This window comes from Brassica rapa, chromosome A02 (assembly GCF_000309985.2).
Source record: "Brassica rapa cultivar Chiifu-401-42 chromosome A02, CAAS_Brap_v3.01, whole genome shotgun sequence".
NCBI classification, from domain to species: Eukaryota; Viridiplantae; Streptophyta; class Magnoliopsida; order Brassicales; family Brassicaceae; genus Brassica; species Brassica rapa.
This window is the reverse complement of record NC_024796.2, coordinates 1,257,711-1,279,255: the sequence shown is the minus strand read 5'-3', so window position 1 is coordinate 1,279,255 and position 21,545 is coordinate 1,257,711. Positions and strand designations below refer to the sequence as shown.

General features: G+C 36.2%; 5 protein-coding genes and 1 pseudogene across 11 annotated transcripts; 4 read left to right on the top strand and 2 right to left on the bottom strand.

The window, feature by feature from the left end:
* The first annotated feature begins 497 nt into the window (after positions 1-497).
* Positions 498-2,189, top strand: LOC103850672. Of its 3 annotated transcripts, none has more exons than XM_018656363.2 (2): positions 498-1,206; positions 1,502-2,189. In XM_018656363.2, exons 1-2 carry the CDS (start codon positions 745-747, stop codon positions 1,676-1,678), a joined length of 639 nt encoding a protein of 212 aa, XP_018511879.2. In that variant the 5' UTR covers positions 498-744; the 3' UTR covers positions 1,679-2,189. The 3 variants fall into 3 exon arrangements, with proteins under 3 accessions (XP_018511879.2, XP_018511880.2, XP_033140840.1); XM_018656364.2 differs by having other exon boundaries at positions 1,497-2,189; XM_033284949.1 differs by having other exon boundaries at positions 498-1,428; positions 1,497-2,189.
* Positions 2,190-5,113: 2,924 nt separating this feature from the next.
* Positions 5,114-9,103, top strand: LOC103850671 (diacylglycerol kinase 1). 5 transcript variants are annotated; one of them, XM_009127457.3, is made up of 8 exons: positions 5,114-5,287; positions 5,746-7,069; positions 7,167-7,533; positions 7,816-7,892; positions 8,037-8,156; positions 8,234-8,398; positions 8,485-8,622; positions 8,712-9,103. In XM_009127457.3, exons 2-8 carry the CDS (start codon positions 5,912-5,914, stop codon positions 8,859-8,861), a joined length of 2,175 nt encoding a protein of 724 aa, XP_009125705.1. In that variant the 5' UTR covers positions 5,114-5,287; positions 5,746-5,911; the 3' UTR covers positions 8,862-9,103. The 5 variants fall into 5 exon arrangements, with proteins under 5 accessions (XP_009125705.1, XP_033140835.1, XP_033140834.1 ...); XM_033284943.1 differs by having other exon boundaries at positions 5,165-5,271; XM_009127459.3 differs by having other exon boundaries at positions 5,167-5,367.
* A 209-nt stretch (positions 9,104-9,312) lies between these two features.
* Positions 9,313-11,612, top strand: LOC103850670 (plant intracellular Ras-group-related LRR protein 7). Its single transcript, XM_009127456.3, has 10 exons — positions 9,313-9,645; positions 10,003-10,072; positions 10,169-10,215; positions 10,303-10,411; positions 10,496-10,581; positions 10,660-10,750; positions 10,836-10,921; positions 11,004-11,090; positions 11,167-11,296; positions 11,387-11,612. The coding sequence occupies exons 1-9, from the start codon at positions 9,538-9,540 to the stop codon at positions 11,275-11,277; spliced, it is 795 nt and encodes a 264-aa protein (XP_009125704.1). The 5' UTR covers positions 9,313-9,537; the 3' UTR covers positions 11,278-11,296; positions 11,387-11,612.
* LOC103850749 lies at positions 11,364-13,249 on the bottom strand (annotated as a pseudogene).
* A 4-nt stretch (positions 13,250-13,253) lies between these two features.
* LOC103850669 (uncharacterized acetyltransferase At3g50280) lies at positions 13,254-15,070 on the bottom strand. Its single transcript, XM_009127455.3, has 2 exons — positions 14,397-15,070; positions 13,254-14,244 (listed from the first exon to the last, which is right to left on the bottom strand). The coding sequence occupies exons 1-2, from the start codon at positions 14,880-14,882 to the stop codon at positions 13,360-13,362; spliced, it is 1,371 nt and encodes a 456-aa protein (XP_009125703.1). The 5' UTR covers positions 14,883-15,070; the 3' UTR covers positions 13,254-13,359.
* Positions 15,071-15,274: 204 nt separating this feature from the next.
* LOC103850668 (flavin-containing monooxygenase FMO GS-OX-like 9) lies at positions 15,275-21,336 on the top strand. Its single transcript, XM_009127454.3, has 7 exons — positions 15,275-19,219; positions 19,332-19,402; positions 19,476-19,634; positions 19,734-19,816; positions 20,502-20,637; positions 20,734-20,907; positions 20,990-21,336. The coding sequence occupies exons 1-7, from the start codon at positions 18,646-18,648 to the stop codon at positions 21,170-21,172; spliced, it is 1,380 nt and encodes a 459-aa protein (XP_009125702.1). The 5' UTR covers positions 15,275-18,645; the 3' UTR covers positions 21,173-21,336.
* The last annotated feature ends 209 nt before the right edge of the window (positions 21,337-21,545 follow it).

The following is a 21,545-nucleotide window of genomic DNA, read 5'->3' as shown; positions in this document are numbered from 1 at the left end:
CGTTCTTCATCTCAATCCCTAGATTCATAATCTACTTCTTGAATTCACCCTTGAGACAAAGCTTATTCCAACAATGTTGGAACAAAATATAGCTTTTGACTTTATTTGGCATGGCCTATATAATTTTTTTTTTGTCTTAGTAGTATGTGTTATGAAATATTGATCGGTTTAAATAATTTGCATTTAGAAACATATGACATTCAAGTATTTTCATATTTCTCTGAAAGCGGTTGAGATAATCAATGTCTAGCTCTGTTTATTATTTGTATCGACCTTGATCTATGTGTAACATAAAGGAAATATCTCCCAAATTGTATATGCTAGTCTTAGAGAGCTCAGAATATAATAAGACATCGTTCCGTAGATTAATACAATCTTGAGTTTGACGGCCGACAAACAAACAAAAAACAAAATCTTCTTTTTGACATTTATAAAAAATAATATAACTTGGAAAAGAACATTAAATTATGTACACAAAGACAAGCAAATACTTTCCTTGTAAGATTCTAATTAGTATGTTCATGTCATGTGCCTTGCATTGGCTTTACTCATGCATCTAGCGTGACTACTATTCCATTTCAATAGCGAAAATAAATATCTCCCAAATTAGCATTTGTGGTAAAACAATATGGGCCCAAGCCCAGTAACAATAGTGTTATATAATGATCCTTCTTCTTCACCATCGGCATAGAAACTCGATAAGCGCGGCTTCTGTAAAGCTCCGAAGCTCAAAAAGCTTCATCAATGGCGTCTCTTCTCCTACCTTCATCTCAACTTCTCCTCCGTAGTCGAAACCAACACAATGTCCAACCATTTCTCCTTCCTCGCTCCTCCCCCAAAACACCATTCTTCGTCTCCTCCTCACCGTCTCTCCGTCAACACTCTACTTCCGCCTCAGCTTCTAAGAACCCACCGGAAACATTCACGGCGGTGGCGACGACGGATAATAAAAAACAGCCGGAGAAGAAGCATTTGAGCGAGGAGGAAGAAGCAGAAGAGGATATGCTGTGGATTCAAGAGAAGGCGTTAAACTTAGTTGAGTTCACCGGAACGGTGGCTCAGGCGATTCCAGGTCCCCGAGTTGGAAGCACCAAGTTGCCGTGGATGCTCGCCGTTCCGTTAACTTACGCCGTCACCACTTTAGTCACCGCCGCCGTTAAAACCGTTAATAACTTCACTTCTCCTAAAGCTCAGCCCAAGAAACTGGTAAACTCACTCTGTTTCTTGCTCTCTGTTGCACTCTGTTATTGCTCTCTGTTATCGCTCTCTGTTTTTACTCTGTTCCTAGTTCCTAGTTCCTACTCTCTGTTTCACACTGTTCCTGCTCTCTGTTTCACTCTGTTCCTGCTCTCTGTTTTTACTCTGTTCTTGCTCTCTGTTTCACTCTGTTCTTGGCCTCTGTTTCAAGGAAATATTCGGAGTTACAGAGTAAGTTCTATCTCGGATTGAGCCTTTTTTGAAAAAGAATCTTATGTTTCTTGCAATGTTCCTTTCAGTGAAGACGCAGAGAAGCTGCGGATACATGCTCTTGCAGAAGCTGGAGACTTGGACTCACTTGAGAAAATGGTGGGAGTTTGAGAAAGCGGCTGATTCTTCTTCTTCTTCGGATAGGGAAGATTCAAATGAAGAAGATGACTCCATTACTTTTGTCTTTTCACCTATGGAAACAGAGGAATAATCTGATCCATAATCAGACATCTCGAACGGCTGCATCTGTCTTTCATGATATTGACAAAGAGATGAGAAATTTAATCTCTGCAAGGAGAAAGAGGAAACACTTCCAATCTCTTATGATTATGTGGTTGAGATAGTTTGTTTCTTGTTGGCTTATTTTGATCCATCTTGTTTTTATTCTTTTTTGCCAAGATGGCTTCAAACTTTAGATCTTACTTTGTAAAATCTTTCTTCATTATATGATATTTACAATTTAGAAAAAAAAAAAAGATGACTCCATTACTTCTCCTTAGGATACCTGTTCAAGAACCAACTTCAACACAAAAAAAAAGATTCATTTTTTTTTTCTAATTAGTCACGAGTTGTTCTTATGTGTACAACGTTATTATCCAGCCAACTAGATTGTCTTTTGATATAAAGACAGTTTGTGTAATAGAAAAATCTAAGATTCAGCACAACAATACCAGTTGTGGCTTTTATCATACCTACAATTATATATAATAGACTGATTTAACCTGACCATCTAACCAATAAAATAAAGCATACTAGATAGCCTTTCATTTTATAATATATAGTTTTCATATTATATTTTGTCTATAATCATTTTATATAATGTATTGATGTGATTTTCAAAATAAATAAATTAATAGATAATACATAGTTGTAGATATAAAAACTTAACATATGTTACCCTTTTTTTTTGTATAAGAATATTACATAATTTACGAATTTTAATTTTTTTTAAAAGGTGAATGACATTTTTAAAAATAATTTATTTAAATAATTTATTTTTTAGAAAATGTTAATTTACCAATTTAATTAACTTTTCATTTTTAATTCATTTATTACTTATGTTTTAATATAATATTGACTATAATTATAAAATTTATAAAATAGTATATAATTTTATTTTTTATAGAATTTTTTTAACTAAATTTAGTTTTACTATTATTATATTACTAATTAAATTAATCAATGCATTAATTTAAAAGATATTTAAAATTTTCTGTTAGATTTTTTTCAACAAATAGTCAAATACATGTAATTGATTATTTGGATATAATATGACTATTTTATAGTAGACAAAAATGACACTTCTCTTTTAATAGAGAAAATACACAGTTAAACATTATTAATATAACTTTTAAGATTTTTTACACGACTTTTCAAAGTAAAATTAGTGATAGATATATATCAATTTAGGGGGTTGACAAACATAAAGATTACGTTGTGAACATATTGCTAACATGTTTTTTTCTCTTTCTTTTTTTTTTTTCTTGTTTTTTCCTTATTTTTCTCTTATTTTTTCCTTATTTTTTTGTTATAAAATGTAATGAAGAAAAAAATTAAAACTTTTGTCGGCTTGTAGTAATAACTTCCAAACATAGCTGGAGCCTTATACAATTCGGTGCCTAGAGCAAAAATAATGACTTCCAATTCCTTTTTTGTGAAGTTTTCTCTTGCCCATAGGAAATACAAAGATTTCTACCTTGAGGTTTTGAAAACGTACATCGGTTGTAGCATTCCTTATTGCTACACTCTACATGATCATTGGAAGACTTCAAGTACCCCTTGTTAGCGATTGTATGGGACTCTCCGAAGCTAGATAAGTTTAACACAATCAACTACTTAATATCTTAAACTTTAACATGATATTAAATGCATTAAACATACCGTGTAGTGGAGAGGCAACACATGTGAGAAACATCATCAGCATCATGACGGTTGCAATTATTGCATTCATCTTACACTTCCAAGAGGAATCTTCTTCTCTTTCTTTCTTTCTCAACGTTTTTAGTATTGGTAAGAATGATCACTTTGTGTTGAAAAGAAACTAGTGTTTCAAACATATCAAAAGTTTAAGAAGTTGGTAAAATGGTAATGTTTGAGAGAGTTGTGTGGTTAATTAACTACACTTCTTGTAGTATTCACCATTCCAACACTCAACTTCTACTAGGATGTTTTTGTTTTGTTTTAATCCTTGGACAACAAGAAAGTGATGTTTTACTTTAAAATTTTGGTTGCATGTATTCTTTTGGTTAGCATGTAACCGAGATAATGAAGTTGTTCTACATGCCAAAAGTTTTTGTTAAATATTCTGTCATGACTAAGATGGACGAGATGAAAAAAGCTCATGAATATGAAAGGAACTTTCAACTGTTGAAAGACAAGTTGTAGCAGAGACTGTGATAGGCTAATGTGGTTCCATGTGTTGTTCCTTCCATCATGCCACTCAAAGAAATGGACTTCTACCGCCACAGTGTCAAGAGTATAGCAAAGAAAGATACCATGTCAAGCTGTCCAAACTCTCAAGTAAACATAATCTTATAATCTCACAATCAAATAACATAGACGCAAGGCTTGACTCAGTCACTTTCATCAGTGAAACAAACCACCTATTCTTACACATCTTTCGGTTCATGAGATGTTTGTTGCATCACCATTCTCACACGCAGCATCATCGCTTCGAAAAATCTGTATTCACTGAACATTTAGTGCATTCACCAGATTGTTGCAGTAGTAACCATACGTTTTTGACTGCTCCATCATACTCAGTGTTTGCATTAATCGCCTTGTAATTGGCTGAAGAGAAGCCTTTGTATTTGCACAACAGAAGCTTTGAGTATTTGATGCTTTGTATCAGATTGTTCTTTCATATTTTTTCCTTATTTTTTTCTTATAAAATGTAATGAAGAAAAAAAATTAATATACATAGTTCTTGCAAAAGTCTCGCAAACAAAATATTCAATTATATAGTAACATACATCACACGTAAAGCATATTCCGCGCGAAGCACGGACCAACCCTAGTATATCATGTGTTACTTATACCAGTTTCTAAATTATACCAGCCTACAATGATGTTCAGTTTTTGTAGCAATTTTCAAAATTCTGTTGTAGAAACTGTTGACACCTGCTACAATCAAAATACACATAATTACGTATCAAACGAACGATATGTGACACGCCAGTCTAAAACAAAATAACATTATTGTTTTTGTAGTATGTTTTTTTTTTGGAACGCTATTTTTGTAGTATGTTAAAGCAATCAATATATACGTCATAACACTACAAAACACAACAAAAACAAATTATTCAAATAAGAACACTACGAAAACAAAACACGATATGAAAATAACACATTTCGTTTTTTTGTAGTTATTTTAAATCAATCAAATATAAATAGTCACCACACTACTAACTATAAACATTTATTCGTATTGAGACCATTATGGAAACAAGTACACGATATAAAACGAATCCAACTTATCCTTTTGTTTTGGAGTGGGTCAATATCATTCATACATGCTGAAGTAATTCCAAATCGTGCACGACAGTAATGGGCCTGGGCCCTTTGCCGACAAAAACGTGGTAGGACACGTGGGTATCCCGAATCCGAGATTCATTTATCCTACGTGGCCAGGCCGTGTATTAGATTATAACCCTCTTTCTCGCACAGAATCTTTCAACCTTTCATAAATACTTAGACCGATCGAATTAAAAATATATATAAACTCGAAGCGCATCTGCTTTCGAAAAAAAATAAAAAAAATTGGATTTTGGAATTTTCCGGTGGAGTGAAAAGCTTCGTGCTTGGGTTCGTCGATTCTAGGGTTTGTTCTTGTTCTCTCGCATCGCTTGATCGATCTCTATCGTTATCATCTGATCATCTTCTTCTCCGTCGCGTTTGGATGTTAGGGTTCCCTGCTATTTTATCCCCTTTGTGTTTTTCATTGATTTTTTAGCGATTGTTGTGAATCACGGTTTGTTTTTAGTTCGAGTCGCCGTATTGAGTATGCAGGATCATGAGCATTGAGCAGATTGATGTATTAAGCATGAACAATTCGTAGGAAGGTGGATTCGAAGTATGGTTATTTAATTGCATCTGTTTGATTTGAGACTGAATCTGAGTCAAGTCCGATCAATAAAGTTTGAAACTTTGCTGATTTTAATGACCAAACAATTTTATTTGGTATTTGTTTTTTTTTTTGTTTTATAGTGTTTTTTCATTCTCTTATGAAAGTGATTTGTTTTTAAGTTTCGCTGAGTGACACGTGTTTTTTCTTGACAGGGCTGAAGAGTTTGTTTTCTATAGTTGAAGTGTGATTGTACTCTGGATGATGAGGATATGGACTCTGTATAGTATATTGATTTCCTCTGTGTGGACCTGACCAAGCCAAGAATCTTTCTGATTGGCTCCAACTTTAGGCACGTGTCTCGAGTTGCAAGTTAGATAGATGGAGGACGATGGAGAAATGGGGATGTTCTCCAAGAATCCAGTTGAAATGGTGGAGTCCCGCGGTGTAATGTTCTCTTGCTTTGTTGCTGCTCTTGTTGGTATTTTGACTATAGCCTACACTGCTTTCCAGTGGAGAAGGAATATCAACTTGAGTTGGACAAAAGCCATAGCCAGGTCGAAGAAGAATCCAAAGGCGCGGCATAAGACTCCCGTTGCTCCGCACAGCTGGGAGCTTCACTCTATATCTCGCGCCAAGAACTTGAACTGCTGTGTATGCTTGAAGTCGATGTCGCCGTCGCAGACGATTGTAGCTTCTGAAACTTTTGTCCACAGGTGTACTATCTGTGGTGCAGCAGCGCATTTTAGTTGTTCGTCAAGTGCTCCTAAAGATTGCAAATGCGTCTCCATGGTTGGGTATGAGCATGTGGTGCACCAGTGGGCGGTGCGGTGGACGGAAGGTGCTGATCAGACTGATGATTCTTCGTTTTGTAGCTACTGTGACGAGTCGTGTAGTAGCTCCTTTCTTGGGGGTTCGCCTATATGGTGCTGCTTGTGGTGTCAGCGTCTTGTCCATGTTGACTGTCACAGTAATATGTCGAGTGAGACAGGGGACGTTTGTGATCTAGGCCCTCTTAGAAGGTTAATTTTGTGCCCTCTTTATGTCAAGGAATTGGCTCGGAATCCATCTGGAGGGTTTTTGAGCACGATCACGCATGGCGCAAATGAACTTGCGTCTACCGTCCGTGCCAGTATCAGGAGTCAAAGTAAAAGATACAAGCAAGGAAATGAAACTTCAGTGGATTCGGGTAATAGTGGTAGCAATTGTGATGAATCGACGGAAAGCACAGCTGATACTGGTCCGGCTGTTAATGGCACCCATGCCGTGTTGGAAAATTCAGGGAGCGTTATGAATGGAGGTTCCTCTCACGGGGACAGTGATAGCAATGGCAAGCTGGAGAAGAAGCCCAGTGTTAAAAGAAGCGGGTCTTTTGGCCAGAAAGATGAACATCAGGCACTAAGGTCGAAACTTAAGTATGAGCTAGCTGATTTGCCTTCTGATGCAAGACCGTTGTTGGTTTTCATTAACAAAAAGAGTGGTGCTCAACGAGGTGATTCCCTTCGTCAGCGCCTTAATCTTCTTCTAAATCCTGTGCAGGTTTGTAAACTAGTCACACAGTTATGTCTGTAGACTTTTCCAATGCATTTTGACTGGTTATTGTGTTCAAGTTTATTGATGGAGCTGTTTCGTGCAGGTCTGTGAATTGAGTTCAGCGCAGGGACCAGAAGTGGGACTGTTCCTCTTCAGGAAGGTTCCTCACTTTAGAGTTCTTGTCTGTGGTGGAGATGGCACTGCTGGTTGGGTATTAGATGCCATAGATAAACAGAATTTTGTCTCTCCTCCTGCGGTGGCTATCCTGCCTGCTGGAACTGGGAATGATCTAGCCCGGGTATTGAACTGGGGTGGTGGTTTGGGTTCTGTCGAGAGACAAGGAGGCTTATCTACAGTATTACAGAACATTGAACATGCAGCAGTCACTGTCCTTGATCGTTGGAAAGTATCGATTCTGAATCAGCAAGGAAAGCAGCTCCAGCCACCAAAATATATGAACAATTATATAGGTTAGTTAACCTATCTGATGTCAGTTCCAGACTCCTTTGCTCTTGTTTGCAGCTTCGTTTTTTGCAAAGACTCTTAGCAGGACTTCTTTGGGTTAAAACCATTTGCATTTGAATCTTTATAATTAAAATTGTAGAAGGATATAGTCTCTCGTTTAATAACTCCATGCCTGAGGTCTAGTTTGAACCATGGCCATTGTGTATTTTTGATCCTTGTAAATGATTTGACTGCTGTCCTGAAACCTGTAGCCTATAAATTTTGGCTTACGTTACAAATCTTAACAGGTGTTGGGTGTGATGCGAAGGTTGCCCTTGATATTCACAATCTACGGGAGGAGAATCCAGAGAGATTTTATAGCCAGGTGACGAAAGAAACCTGAATTGATGAAATTTTAATATAGCCTCAGGACTCCTTAGTCATACTATTTAACTGGCGTTATTGTAGAGAAGCTGTACTGTTGATACTTAGTTTTTGAAACTGACATTTGAATGCTCTTTATGTGCAGTTTATGAACAAAGTTCTATATGCTAGAGAAGGTGCAAGGAGTATAATGGACAGAACGTTCGAAGATTTCCCATGGCAAGTTCGTGTTGAGGTGGATGGTGTTGAAATCGAGGTTCCTGAGGTAAGTCACAGTAACCACCTTACAAAAAAAAAACAAATGATAGTTAAGGTTGTAACATCTCTGCTAAATCTCTGAAGGATGCTGAAGGAGTGCTTGTTGCAAACATCGGAAGTTACATGGGAGGTGTGGATTTGTGGCAGAATGAAGATGAAACATATGAAAACTTCGATCCTCAATCCATGCACGACAAGATAGTAGAAGTCGTGAGTATATCTGGAACATGGCACCTTGGCAAACTTCAGGTAATGATAATGATCGTCTTACAGGTTCTAATTGCGTTCTATGTTGTAAACCTAACATCAGTTTATTTTCCTCCCCACATAATCAGGTTGGGTTATCCCGTGCCAGAAGGTTAGCTCAAGGGCAATCAGTCAAGATACAACTCTGTGCACCGTTGCCTGTGCAAATCGATGGAGAACCTTGGTTTCAACAACCTTGTACCTTAACCATATCGCACCATGGCCAGGTCTTTCACTCCACTTCCCTAACTAAGGATTCTAGTTTTGTGTGAAACTGATCTTTGTTTTTTTTCTCATTTATCTTCATTTGCAACAGGCTTTCATGCTGAAGAGAGCGGCAGAGGAGCCACTGGGTCACGCAGCGGCTATAATCACAGATGTTCTAGAAAATGCAGAAACCAATGAAGTGATCAACGCTTCACAGAAACGAGCTCTGCTTCAAGAAATGGCTCTACGGCTAACTTGAAAAAGAAACCTTCCCTCTTCAACAACCAATCAACCATCATTGGCTAGTCACTGTCTTATAGAAGTTTTAAAGTGTGTATTTATAATGAAAAAGCGGGTTATGTGTGGAATTAGGAAAAAAAGAAAAAGAAAATGGAACCTGGTTCCAAGAATTTTGGCTGTTCTCAACGTGTTGTGCCATAAAGTCGTGTGTGGAACTGATACAAAGCTTGTTAAATTATCTATCATCTTTTTTTCCCAGAATGTCTTTTCTCTTCTATATACATGCCATCTTGAAACTGTATTAGCGTTAATCACATAGTACAATTCGGTTTAATACAAACCGTGATTATTTAACCGGTTATCTTGTAAACCAGAAACCTCTCTGTAAAGTGGGTGTAACAGAAAATCAACTAGTGTACTTTCTCCAATTTATATTTATTTTTCGGTCCTCGAACTTGGCTTATTTTTAATATATAACCCACGAGAGACCTTGACTGTCACCTAAAACCTCGATTAAAAAATCCGTAAAATTTTAACCCAATCGATCTCCTATCCTCCCTTTGAGCTCATCCGATTCCTTTGAAACTTTCTGGGTTTCGAGATTTTTCCATTACAATATTAGTTTTTTTTTTCTCTTTGTAATCATCTTACCAATTCAACTGCGTTAGAATCGGCGAATAATCGGAAGCACGACGATGGGGTGTTGCGCGAGCAATACAGCAGGAGGAGGAGGTTCAAAGGCTAGCCGGATGGCACGGTGGCGATCCACCGGCATTATTGGGCTTCGCGACTCCAAATTGAAGGTAACAATCGTCGAAAGAATCTATTGATAAATTTGATTTTGTATTAGTATGAATGATTGCGAGAGTTTGATTAGACGAAAAGTCACAAACTTTTTGAATTTTAGCATTAAAATATTGTTTTTAGAGTTTATGTTTTGGGGATTTTAGACAGGACTAGCTGATTATGTCTGAATTGATTGATAGAATTGTTTTTGGCATCTGTCTGTGTGTTCATATGAAATGATTGAGAGAGTTTAGTTAGATAAAAAAAGTCACAAACTTTAATGAAAGCAGCATAAAGATTTTGTTTTTAGGGGTTTATGTTTGGGGATTTTAGACAGGATTTAGCTGATCATGTCTTTGGTTTTTGTTGAGCAGACATTTCCTGATGAAGTGATTGTAATGGAGAGAGCAGTACGAACACTTGATCTAACACACAATAAGATCTGTATGTCCTTCTTCACCAAAAGTCTTTTATCTTTTTGATTGTGTTTCAGAGTTGTAGTTGATAAGGCTTTTGTTATTTTTTTCACCATTTATGCAGCGGATGTTCCTGCAGAAGTTAGCAAGTTAATCAATATGCAGCGTCTGGTGAGAGACAACTTTTGAATCTCTTGTACATTATTATCATTGATCTACTGAAACTGTTGATGATTCAAAGTTTAATCTTATTGGCAGTTAATAGCTGATAATCTAATTGAGCGTCTTCCCGGGAACCTTGGGAAGCTTCAATCTCTCAAAGTTTTGATGCTTGATGGAAACCGCATTAGCTGTTTGCCTGATGAATGTAACAACAAGAGCTCTCTTTATTACAATGTATCTATCTTAAAACGATTTTGTGTATTTATTATTATTTTTTTTTTTTTTGCAGTGGGTCAGTTGATAAGGCTTGAGCAACTGTCAATATCAAGAAATATGCTGATATACTTGCCTGATACTATCGGTAGTTTGCGCAATGTACGTTTGACTTCATGTACCCTGCAAAGTATATAGCTCAAGGTCTCTGATTAATTGGCTCTCTCTTATCAAATGCAGCTAGTGCTGTTGAATGTCTCGAACAACAGGTTGAAATCACTTCCAGAATCAGTAGGGAGCTGTGCCTCTTTAGAAGAAATACAGGCTAATGGTATGTTTCTAGTTTCATTGAATCTATTTGCTCTTGTGGTTGTTTCTTCTCGAAAGCCTAATCGTGATTTGGGATAGCCTTGCAGATAACGTCATTGAGGAGCTCCCTGCATCACTCTGCAATCTGATTCAGTTAAAGTCTCTTTGCTTAGACAATAATCAAGTGAAGCAGGTAGAGCAATTAAGATGTGATTTACTGAATCATTTCTATCGTTTTTACTGTGAATCTCTTAACATTTACGGTGTTATTTCAGATTCCAGACGGATTGTTGAAAGATTGCAAGAGTCTGCAAAATCTTTCTCTGCATAACAATCCCATCTCCATGGATGAGTTTCAGCTGGTAAGTTATTGTTTTTCCGCAACCTCAAAGAAAACTCTTCGAAATGGGAACATAACAATGGTGTAAATGTATATAGATGGAAGGATACCAAGAATTTGAAGAGAGGAGAAAGAAGAAATTTGATAAGCAAATCGATTCGAATGTGATGATCAGCTCTAAAGGACTCGATGTAGGCGTTGATAAATGAGTACTACTGTCTTTAGTTGGTAAGTTGATTCAGAATATAGATGATAGATCTGGTAAAATCTCTATTGATGCTTCACTGATCTCATAAAGTTTTTTTATTCTTTCTGAAGGTCGGATTGGTGAATGAGGATCAACGTTTTGTGTAAGAAACATTGTTGTACAACACTCTCTCTTAAGAATCTGTGTTATTGTGACTCTAAAATTCTTATGTACACATAGGCATGAAGGCGTGTATGTGTGTGTATGTATCTCTTGTATGTGTGTTTATAGTTATACATATAACATGGCAAAGTGATTCTTGCCCTTTTTATTGAGAGGTGACGGTGCTAAGCGTGATTTAAAGTGTGTTCTATTCTGTCTTGAATACTCTGAAATTGAGAACCGAACACAGTAGTTGAAACATGTCTGCAAACCATCATAACGACCAACAAAGATCAGACAAAGAACGTATCAATCAGAAGAAGAAGGAGAGACAAGGGACATGAACTCCTGATCTGATTCCAAAGCTTCCATAAACTCTGGAAGAAGACACACTTCCAAATCAATGCTTCCTCCACCTTCCCTTCCAGGATAAGCTGATACCTTCCCATCATACTTATCGTTATAACCGCTTCTAACCGCAACTGCTTTCCCCATCCCGAACTGGCATCCGTAGTTGTCATACCTCGGTGAGTTTCCCATATGAACAATGGTCGGATCGTAAAACGTCTCAGATGGCAAAGCATAAGGAGGATTGAACCGTCGTTTCATCTCGGAACAGATCTTTTCACCAGTGTGTTCAACCACAACATGATGCAGCTTTGAAGCAGCCCATCCAAACTCATTCTCCAACAGGTTACCTACTTTAGCAGTCGTTTTCACTAGAGAGATGTACACACCAAAGTAGTTCATAGGCAGTGGTGGAACCATTCTTGGTCTACTGTCAGCAACAAACCTGCAAGTGGTTTCTTGATCACTTTGTAACTTTCTTGCTCTTGTAATGCTTCTCCATATAAATGCGGTTAAAGACTGCAAAGAAGAGATCATTGTTGTTGTTCCGGACTCTTGGTTCGCCTTTGATTTCAAAGATCTCACTGCTTCTGATGAGAAATGGAGCATCCTCTCCTGCAAAACCTGTGTCTGGAACTGAGGGTTTGACTTGGGAGATTCACTGAAGGGAAGGCTGTAAACAGAACCGGTGGACACTTGTCTCAAGATTGGAGGATTCTTGAGACAAAACAGTTTGATGTTATTGTCAATGGTTTCTTGAGAACTGAAGATCTCAGACAAAGAGTTGAAGAAATGCCAGAAGGAAACTCCATCTCCAATAGAATGATTCATAGACAATCCTACAAAAACTCCATCTACCAACTCTGTTACCTATAGGACTAGAAAAAATATTATATGAGTTTGATATATATATATAATGTAACTTACTTTGAATCTAAGGTACATGTACCTTGATTGATAAGAGACTCATGGTATGACCTTGGCCTTCACTTCATTGTGATGATCAAAGAAAGATTGAACAACCAATGGAACATACTTGGACCCAACAATGTCTCCCACACTTAGATCTGATTTGGCATGGATAAATCCAGCTCCAGAACTGTTATTACAGTCCACAAACACTGAATATGAACTTGCATCGTCTGTTACCGAAGTGGAGAGGCGACCTGAGAGGAGATAGAAATGGACAAGTGCTGTGGCTAGAGAGTCTTTGAGCTTTTGCAGCAAAGTCTCCATGAAGTCTTGTGGTTTGATTGCACCATCAGATGGTTTGAGAAAGAGAAGACCCTTTTGGATGTACTGGAATGAGAGCATCACATGATCCATTGGTGATAAATTGTATGGATCTTTTGATGTTTCAGATACTGTTTTGGGTTTGACAAAGCATTGGGAGATGATCTTTGCTTCAGATGATGAAGAAGAAGAAGAAACCATTTTGCTTCTTTTGGTTCTTTCAATGTCTCTTTTTGCTTCTTTCTTTGTTTACTCTTGAGAAGTTTATTGATCTTATTATAATAATTAAAGGCTGTTTCATGGTAATGCTAAGAAATGTAACTTAAAATAAAGATCAGACAACAAACAGAAGCTAACAGGATCAAGAAGAAGAGACAAGGGACATGAACTCTTGATCTGATTCTAAAGCTTCCATAAACTCTGGAAGAAGACACACTTCCAAATCAATGCTTCCTCCACCTTCTCTTCCCGGATAAGCTGATACCTTCCCATCAACCTTATTGCCATAACCGCTTCTAACCGCAACCGCTTTCCCCATCCCAAACTCACTTCCATACTTGTTAAACCATGGTGAGCTTCCCATATGAACTACGTTTGTATCGAAAAATCGATTATTAGAAGGAGACTTCAACCATTGCTCCATGTCTGAAGAGATCTTCTTGTCAGTGTGTTCAACTACACCTTGATGCAACTTCAAAGCAGCCCATCCAAACTCATTCTCTAAGAGGTTACCTACTTTAGCAGTCGTTTTCACTAGAGAGATGTACACACCAAAGTAGTTCTTGGCCAATGGTGGATCCATTCTTGATCTATTGCCTGCAGCAAGCCTGCAAGTAGTTTCTTGATCATTTGGTAATCTCCTTGCTCTTGTAATGCTTCTCCATACAAATGCGGATAATGACTGAAAAGAAGAGATTGTTGTTGTACCACACTCTTGATTAGCCTTTAACTTCAGTGATCTCATTTTTTCAGATGAGAAGTGGAACATTCTCTCCTTCAGGACCGGAGGTTCGGTTCGATGAATGGACTCATCATCAGGTTGCGTGAAGGGAAATCTGCAAATAGGACCAGACACTTCACGGAAGATTGGAGGATTCTTGAGACAGAGTAGTTTGTTACTAATGGTTTCTTCTTGTGAGTTGAAGATCTCGGACAAAGAGTTAAAGAACTGCCAGAAGGAACTTCCATCTCCAAGTGCATGATTCATAGACAGTCCTACGAATACTCCATCTATAAGTTCTGTTACCTACACAGCTCAAACAAACAACCACATTAGTCTTTATCACTATAAACCTGTTTAGGCATTTTACCCGTACCCGGAACCAGAACCGAAGCAAAATTTTATAAGCCGTTATCATTTGTTAATTACATTGAAAACACAAGAAAGAACTAATGTACCTTTATTGATAAGAGACTCATGGTGTGATCTTCACCACTCACTGCTTTGTGATGATCAAAGAAAGATTGAACAACCAAAGGAACATATTTAGAACCAACAATATCTCCAACACTTAGATTAGATTTGGCATGGATAAATCCAGCTCCAGGACTGTTGTTACAATCCACAAACACAGAATAGGAACTTGCATCATCGGTTTTCCAAGTCGAAAGGCGACCAGCTAGAGGATAGAATTGGACAAGAGTTGTGGCTAGAGAGTCTTTGAGCTTTTGCAGCAAAGTCTCCATGAAGTCTTGTGGTTTGATTGCACCATCAGATGGTTTGAGAAAGAGAAGACCCTTTTGGATGTAATGCAAAGAGAGCAAGAAGTGATCCAATAGTGATAGATGGTATGGCTCTTTCCATTTTTCAGGGAAGGTTTTGGGTTTAACGAAGGATTCTGAGATAATCTTTACCTCAGATAAAGAAGAAGAAGAAGAAACCATTTTGCTTCTTTCACTTCTTTGATTTTCTTCTTCTAAGGTCGGTATATAATAATTACACGAGAAACTATTTACATTAAAGATGATTTGTTATACGGTTGAAATGAGTGACCAAGAATGCTTAACTTAAATGTGTAGTAGTTCTTACACGATAGGATTTTTCTTCTATCGTCCTTTCCAACTTGGAAAAGGCAAAAAGAAAAAAAAACAGAACATACTATACAACGAAACTATTATTACACATTTAAAGAAGTGTTTCAAAAAAAAAGAAAACACATTTAAAGACGAAGAAGCAAGAAGCCAAAGTCTTTTAAATGCTTCTAGAAGTGGTGTGATAAAGAGACCACGATGTATGCCTAAGAAAGAGACAAGTCTTTGAGCCTCAGCCAATAGAGACACGTCCCTGAACTGGTGATTTTTAGACAACAGGAGTCTTCTCATCTTTGATATTATATTGCATATGATAAAATGCAGAAAACATGGGAAAATAAAAAACAAGCAACAAGGCAAATAAGTTGTTAGAACTTAATGTTGATTTACCTAGTTAAAAATCTCTGTGTTTGTTTTTGTTGTATTAGGCTAAGTCTAGAGTTAATATTGTCAACTATGTGTTACTTATTTTGTGGGTCAGAAAGTAGGGGTGTGGTATATAAAACAGAGATACTGCTTCAAGTCATGAGGTTTGTCAAATCTTGCGATGGTTTACGTGCTAATAGAAGTGAAACCATGAGTACTACTACTACTCCGAGTGACTTAAATTGAGATCGATGAACCCTTCAGATGTAAGAATGTGCTGGAGAAGAAGCAGCTGCTCCAAGGAACAGCGAGAGCAAGAGTTCAAAAAAAAAAAGGATCTTCTCAAGTAAATTTCCATATTTTCACATCTAATGACAAAGGCTCGAGGCCCTGGTTAATGATCCAACCAAGTTGTCAGTTAATTGGCCTTTCAGTGACACAAAACAAACTTTGCCGAGAAGAAACTGTAATGACTTTTTGAAGAGTTTGATATGACGAAGTGTATGTATCTCTGTATGGCCAAACTTCTCAGGCTTGCTTGGATTAGAAGCTTCTGCTCTCGTCAGTTTCTTGTCGAAGAAGCAAAGTGGTCCCATGTTTTCAAAATTTCACAAGAGAATCATCATTTCACTACATTAGTTTAAGAGCCCAATGAAATTATTGTAGATGTTATCTTGCCTTTAAGGATTCCTCTTACATGTGGGGGCCCATATCAGCCTTTAAGATATTCACATATGTAATTATATACATTAACATACCAACAATAAACGGTAAGAGCATCTCCAATGTGAAACTCTATTTTTTCCTCTAAAATGGAGTAAAATTATTCCAACCCTACTCCATTTCTCACTCCATAATGGAGTGATGAACAAAAAAAAATAAATTACTCCATTTATGGAGTAAATTTCATTATGGAGTGAGATATGAAGTTGGGTTGGAGCATTTTTTACTCCATATTCACTTTTACTTCATTTTAGAGAAAAAAATAGAGTGGAGATGGAGATGCCCTAACCAAGAAAAATAAAATACCAATCAATAATATTCATCCATTATCTTCGTTATCAGAACTACATGTGCAACCAGTTGATTTTAGTAGTGTATATTACAGTCCATGAGCCTTTAAGATACTTTAAATAATGAATCAGCAGTATTCATGCATATCTTCGCTATCAGAACCACATGTGCAACCAATATATAGATCTTAGTAGTATATATATATTACAGCCCATGAGCTTTAAAAATACTTAAATCAAGATCTCGGATTTTGAATTATAGAAGGCAGACAAGATCTGAATACTACCAATAAAGGTGCAGAATCGTTAGCTATCTTAATAGTCTTTTTTTTTTGTAACACACATCTTAATAGTCTTTTATAAGACAATCCTTGTGATAATAACGAGGACAAACGCATTATTGAAACAAGTTAATGAGTTATATAAACAAAAGGCCGAAGAAAAAAACGAATTTATGAAATTAAACACGAGAAGTTGAATGTGAAATTCATTAGAAATTACACCAAATCCACACAAGTAAAATGGTTCTAAGAACACGCTCAAAACTCAGAACACAAGTGTTTTTGTAAATTAAAAAGTATATATTTACGTAGTAAATTTAAGGTTAATAGTTATTTAATACAAATACTCGTATTTATGTAAGAGTAAAAGAATTAAATGATCATATCTTAATATACTGGAGTATATTTTTGTCAAGATAGGTTGGTAATGTTTCCAACAAACCCTAAGTACAACTTTTAACAGCAAGGATTACTTTGATTAAGAGGGACACAATAGCCATTGTTGTGCGTCTCAAGACTATTTTCACCTCTCTTCTTTTAACTTCGGGGGAAAGGGTTTACTTACCTTTTGTTTCACTTTTTCTTATTTTAATAAATTTTTAAATTGATATCAGTCGCTGACTCATACTAATTTTGTTGGATGAGAGGTGAAAACACTAAAAACTTTATGTATCAAGTATGGAACAAAAATAAATTATGCATATTTTTTCTAGTAAGGAATTTGTATTAAAATTCGCCTACATAATAAAATTATATATATATATATATATGTATATTATTTTAAAATTCATTCGAAAAAATGTTACATCTTGTGAGGGTTTAACACATGCAACTTCCTATGATAGCTAGTTTAGTTATAGTTACTGTTTTTACAACAAATAGAAATCAAATGCCGAAGCAATGATATAGAATACTAAAATTGTTTCCAAAGGGAAATGATGATTTTTAATTGTCTTTAAATTTACTTTTAAAAGGAAAAAAAATCGAAACTATTTGATTTAGAGCCCACATGCGACGTAAATAAATAGTCATATCGATCGGTGGATCGGTGGATCGGTCAGAGTTTATGATTGAAAATCAGTTTGGGAATTGGGACCCATATACTAACTTTGTTTTTGGAGTTGTTTTTGAAGATTGAGTTAGTTTTTTTTTGACTAAAGATTGAGTCAATTTCTGTATTAAGAGAAAACACTGGAGATAGTTTCATGCACAAATTAGAGAAAGAGTCGAAAACTGATAACATCTAGAATTAAGATTTTATCAGTATTATTATATAATATATATGATAAGACGAAGAGAGGTTATAATGAATTGTTCCTATTACATTATTATCATGCCACTCGAATTTAAGAGATTCGTATTGTGTGTGCATTCTTGAAAAGAAGTTACAAATAGTCTGCCACCTCTGATTTTGTCATGTACGTCTTCTCTCTTAAATAGAGCTGGCTTTGGAAGAAAGCCGTGCGACGTTCAAAAAAATGAAGAAAACCGTGCTTCCGGCCACCAAATATTATGATCTTAAACGGTCACATATGGACAGAAAGTTCTCAGTACCAATGGTTGGCTTGATCTTATATGTGTTACAGGTTGTGGATCGAGAGATTCTGACCATAATTTTTTATATTGCTTTCTAGCACTTAATTACTAGGACCGGCTCTGCTCTTAAATTATTACTTTTCCAACAAATAAACAGAGTAGTTTTATTTAAGAGATCTGCAACCATGTAATTAAAGTATATGAATATTTATGTGAAATAATTATATAACCAAGAAAAAAGTAGAGAAAACAGAAAAAGACGTATCGAGTAGTAGTAGTGAGGAAGTCTTAATTAATTTACCTCACAAAAAGAAGAGTCCCAATTTCAACTATAAATACAACATCCCACGCGAGACTACACAACAACACCAAATAAAAAAAGGCATACTACTAAATCCATCTTTTCTTAAATTAACAAGAATGGTTTCGGTCACATTATCAGAAGCATCAAGAAGCCGATCAAAGAAGGTGTGTGTGATTGGAGCTGGACCGTCTGGGCTAGTCTCGGCAAGGGAGCTAAGAAAAGAAGGACACAAAGTGGTGGTGATGGAGCAAAACAACGACGTAGGAGGTCAATGGTTGTATCAACCAAACGTGAAAGAAGAAGATCCTTTAGGAAGTGTTCCTACTAATGGTGCACTTAAGGTCCATAGCAGCATTTACTCTTCCTTGAGGCTAACCTCACCGAGAGAGATAATGGGTTATTCGGATTTTCCATTTCTAGCGAAGAAAGGGAGAGATATGAGGAGGTTTCCAGGGCATAAGGAGCTTTGGTTGTATCTTAAGGACTTTAGTGAAGCTTTTGGGGTAAGAGAGATGATTAGGTTTAATGTCAGGGTTGAGTTTGTAGGGGAAGAAGATAAAAATGAAGATGTGAAGAGATGGATTGTGAGAAGTAAAGAGAAACTAAGTGGTAAGGTCACTGAAGAGATCTTTGATGCTGTTGTTGTTGCTACTGGTCACTACTCTCACCCTAGATTGCCCTCTATAAAAGGTATATATCTATCGTTGGTTTCAAACGTTATGTAGTGGTTCACATCATGTTAATTATTTGACTATAGTATAGGTCCGTTTATTGATTTTGGTTCTTTGATGATTGATTATAGGAATGGATTCTTGGAAAAGAAAGCAAGTTCATAGCCATGTTTACCGGGTGCCTGATCCATTTCGTAATGAGGTGATTAAATCTCTCCCTCTTTATATATAGATCTTAGTTTAAATTTGGTGATGTATGATGATGGTGGTGATAGGTAGTGGTGGTGGTTGGGAACTCAATGAGTGGACAAGACATATCAATAGAGCTTGTGGAAGAGGCAAAGGAAGTTCATTTAAGTTCCAAGTCACTTGACATAACTTCTGGACTTTCCAAAGTCATTTCCAAATACCCAAACCTTCATCTTCAACCACAGGTTCTGATTACTTAATATACCATGCTATGCTAAATTAAATTAGTATGTGTAAATTTAGATTAAAAATATTTTTTTTCTTTGATTTTTTTGTCTCGGTAGATTGAATGTTTAAAAGATGATGGGAGAGTCATCTTTGTGGATGGATCTTGGGTCGTCGCTGATACAATTTTATACTGCACCGGGTAAGACTCATCTTTATATATTGTTTAATATGATTACAAAACCAAAATTCACGCATATATAACAAATTAAGCGTAAAAAAGCACCATGTGTTTCTTTCATGCAAGATGACGAATAGTCTAAATTACTACTTTTTGTTTCTGTTACGTAAGACAAACATGTGATGATGGCTCCTTCGGTAGTGATTTAGTCGTAATTAATTAAGCGTTAAGTTCAGTTTAATTGACCATGACTTTTTGGGAGTAACGAGGTCTTCATCGACATCATAAGTAGTTGTAATACTATAATCAATAAACAAAAATGAGAAAAACGTCCAAACACGTTAAAGTATGGTTGATCATTTGAATCTGCATGATAATGCGTAACTTATATCTTAGTTCTTCTACTAGAAAATCAAATTGATTAAAATAATGTCGATATATATATAAATTACTGAACCTATAGCTATGTTGTCGATAACTACTAAACTAAACTATTAGCTAGTTTACTTTTAATCATGATGTGGGACTTTATAATGTCGTATTGAGTGGGCTACAAATCGATTTTTCACATTGTTCATCTCAATTAATTTCAGTTCCCTAGTTCTTGGGTACATGATGTTGTTATACTCTACAGTAGTAATAGATTTTTGTCATTTTAAAAACATTTTATCGTATTTATTTAATTATATTTTGAATAAAAAAACAGGTACTCGTACAAGTTTCCATTTCTTGAGAGTAAAGGAAGAGTAGAAGTGGATGATGATAGAGTCGGTCCACTCTTCGAACATACTTTCCCTCCGCCTCTCTCCCCTTCTCTCTCCTTTGTCGGTATCCCTAGAAAGGTCTCTCTCTCTACACTTTTAATTATTTTATTTTGTTTCAACAGATTAATCTTGATTTATAATTTCTCAAAATATTCTTTTTTTGGTGCTTTGCAGTTAATAGGGTTCCCATTCTTTGAAGCACAAGCAAAATGGATAGCACAAGTATTGTCTGGAAAGTTATCTCTTCCTTCTTCCGACCAAATGTTGCAATCTGTCGCTGACTTTTACCGGTCAAGAGATCTCGCTGGTGTCCCTAAACACAACACTCACGACATTGCTGATTTCACAGTAATAAAACCCTCTAAACACGTTTTTAATTTTTTATTTATGACCTAATGATAAAATTTTAAACTTTTTTTTTGCTATATAGTATTGCGACAAGTATGCAGATTATGTTGGCTTTCCGCATTTGGAAGAATGGAGAAAACTACTTTGTTTGTCTGCTCTCGACAATTCACAAGAAAATCTTGAGACGTATCGTGATTGTTGGGATGATCATGAACTCCTTCAAGAAGCTATGCAAAGCTCTCACTTTACAAATTTCAATTCTTGAAACTCTTCTCTTGTTATGTATTCTTTGTTTTGTTAAATTATTTTGTTACGTTAGTACGTTACAAAGAAAGACCTCTCTTTCTTCCTTTTTATCTAGTTTGGTTCGTTATGGTTTGTTTGATATTTTTGTATTTAATTATTTAGACATTTGTTTCCTTCGATACAGTGATAGTAACATACCAAAAATCAATGGAGATCCTTGTTAAGAAAGATGTAGCAACTTGGTTTGTAACCTTTCCGTTGAAAAAACAGAAACACAATAGTCATGGTCATGGCAATGCGTGATGGTCCATGAGAAAAACTGAGAAGGCTCTGTGTTTGGAGTAGCCGAGAGACAATTTAGCCGTTGACTATATTAAGCCCAAACATTTCAC

What these genes read in the sequence shown, in the direction of transcription:
- LOC103850672 (XM_033284949.1), top strand. Translation starts at nt 745, where the DNA reads ATGGCGTCTCTTCTCCTACCTTCATCTCAACTTCTCCTCCGTAGTCGA.
- LOC103850671 (XM_009127457.3), top strand. Translation starts at nt 5,912, where the DNA reads ATGGAGGACGATGGAGAAATGGGGATGTTCTCCAAGAATCCAGTTGAA. An exon ending in TTCTTCTAAATCCTGTGCAG is followed by an intron (nt 7,070 to 7,166) that starts GTTTGTAAACTA and finishes TGTTTCGTGCAG; the next exon opens with GTCTGTGAATTGAGTTCAGC. An exon ending in TTGAAATCGAGGTTCCTGAG is followed by an intron (nt 8,157 to 8,233) that starts GTAAGTCACAGT and finishes AAATCTCTGAAG; the next exon opens with GATGCTGAAGGAGTGCTTGT.
- LOC103850670 (XM_009127456.3), top strand. Translation starts at nt 9,538, where the DNA reads ATGGGGTGTTGCGCGAGCAATACAGCAGGAGGAGGAGGTTCAAAGGCT. An exon ending in TAATCAATATGCAGCGTCTG is followed by an intron (nt 10,216 to 10,302) that starts GTGAGAGACAAC and finishes TCTTATTGGCAG; the next exon opens with TTAATAGCTGATAATCTAAT. An exon ending in TAGCTGTTTGCCTGATGAAT is followed by an intron (nt 10,412 to 10,495) that starts GTAACAACAAGA and finishes TTTTTTTTGCAG; the next exon opens with TGGGTCAGTTGATAAGGCTT.
- LOC103850669 (XM_009127455.3), bottom strand. Translation starts at nt 14,882, where the DNA reads ATGGTTTCTTCTTCTTCTTCTTTATCTGAGGTAAAGATTATCTCAGAA. An exon ending in TGAGTCTCTTATCAATAAAG is followed by an intron (nt 14,245 to 14,396) that starts GTACATTAGTTC and finishes TGAGCTGTGTAG; the next exon opens with GTAACAGAACTTATAGATGG.
- LOC103850668 (XM_009127454.3), top strand. Translation starts at nt 18,646, where the DNA reads ATGGTTTCGGTCACATTATCAGAAGCATCAAGAAGCCGATCAAAGAAG. An exon ending in TAGATTGCCCTCTATAAAAG is followed by an intron (nt 19,220 to 19,331) that starts GTATATATCTAT and finishes GATTGATTATAG; the next exon opens with GAATGGATTCTTGGAAAAGA. An exon ending in TTGTCGGTATCCCTAGAAAG is followed by an intron (nt 20,638 to 20,733) that starts GTCTCTCTCTCT and finishes GGTGCTTTGCAG; the next exon opens with TTAATAGGGTTCCCATTCTT.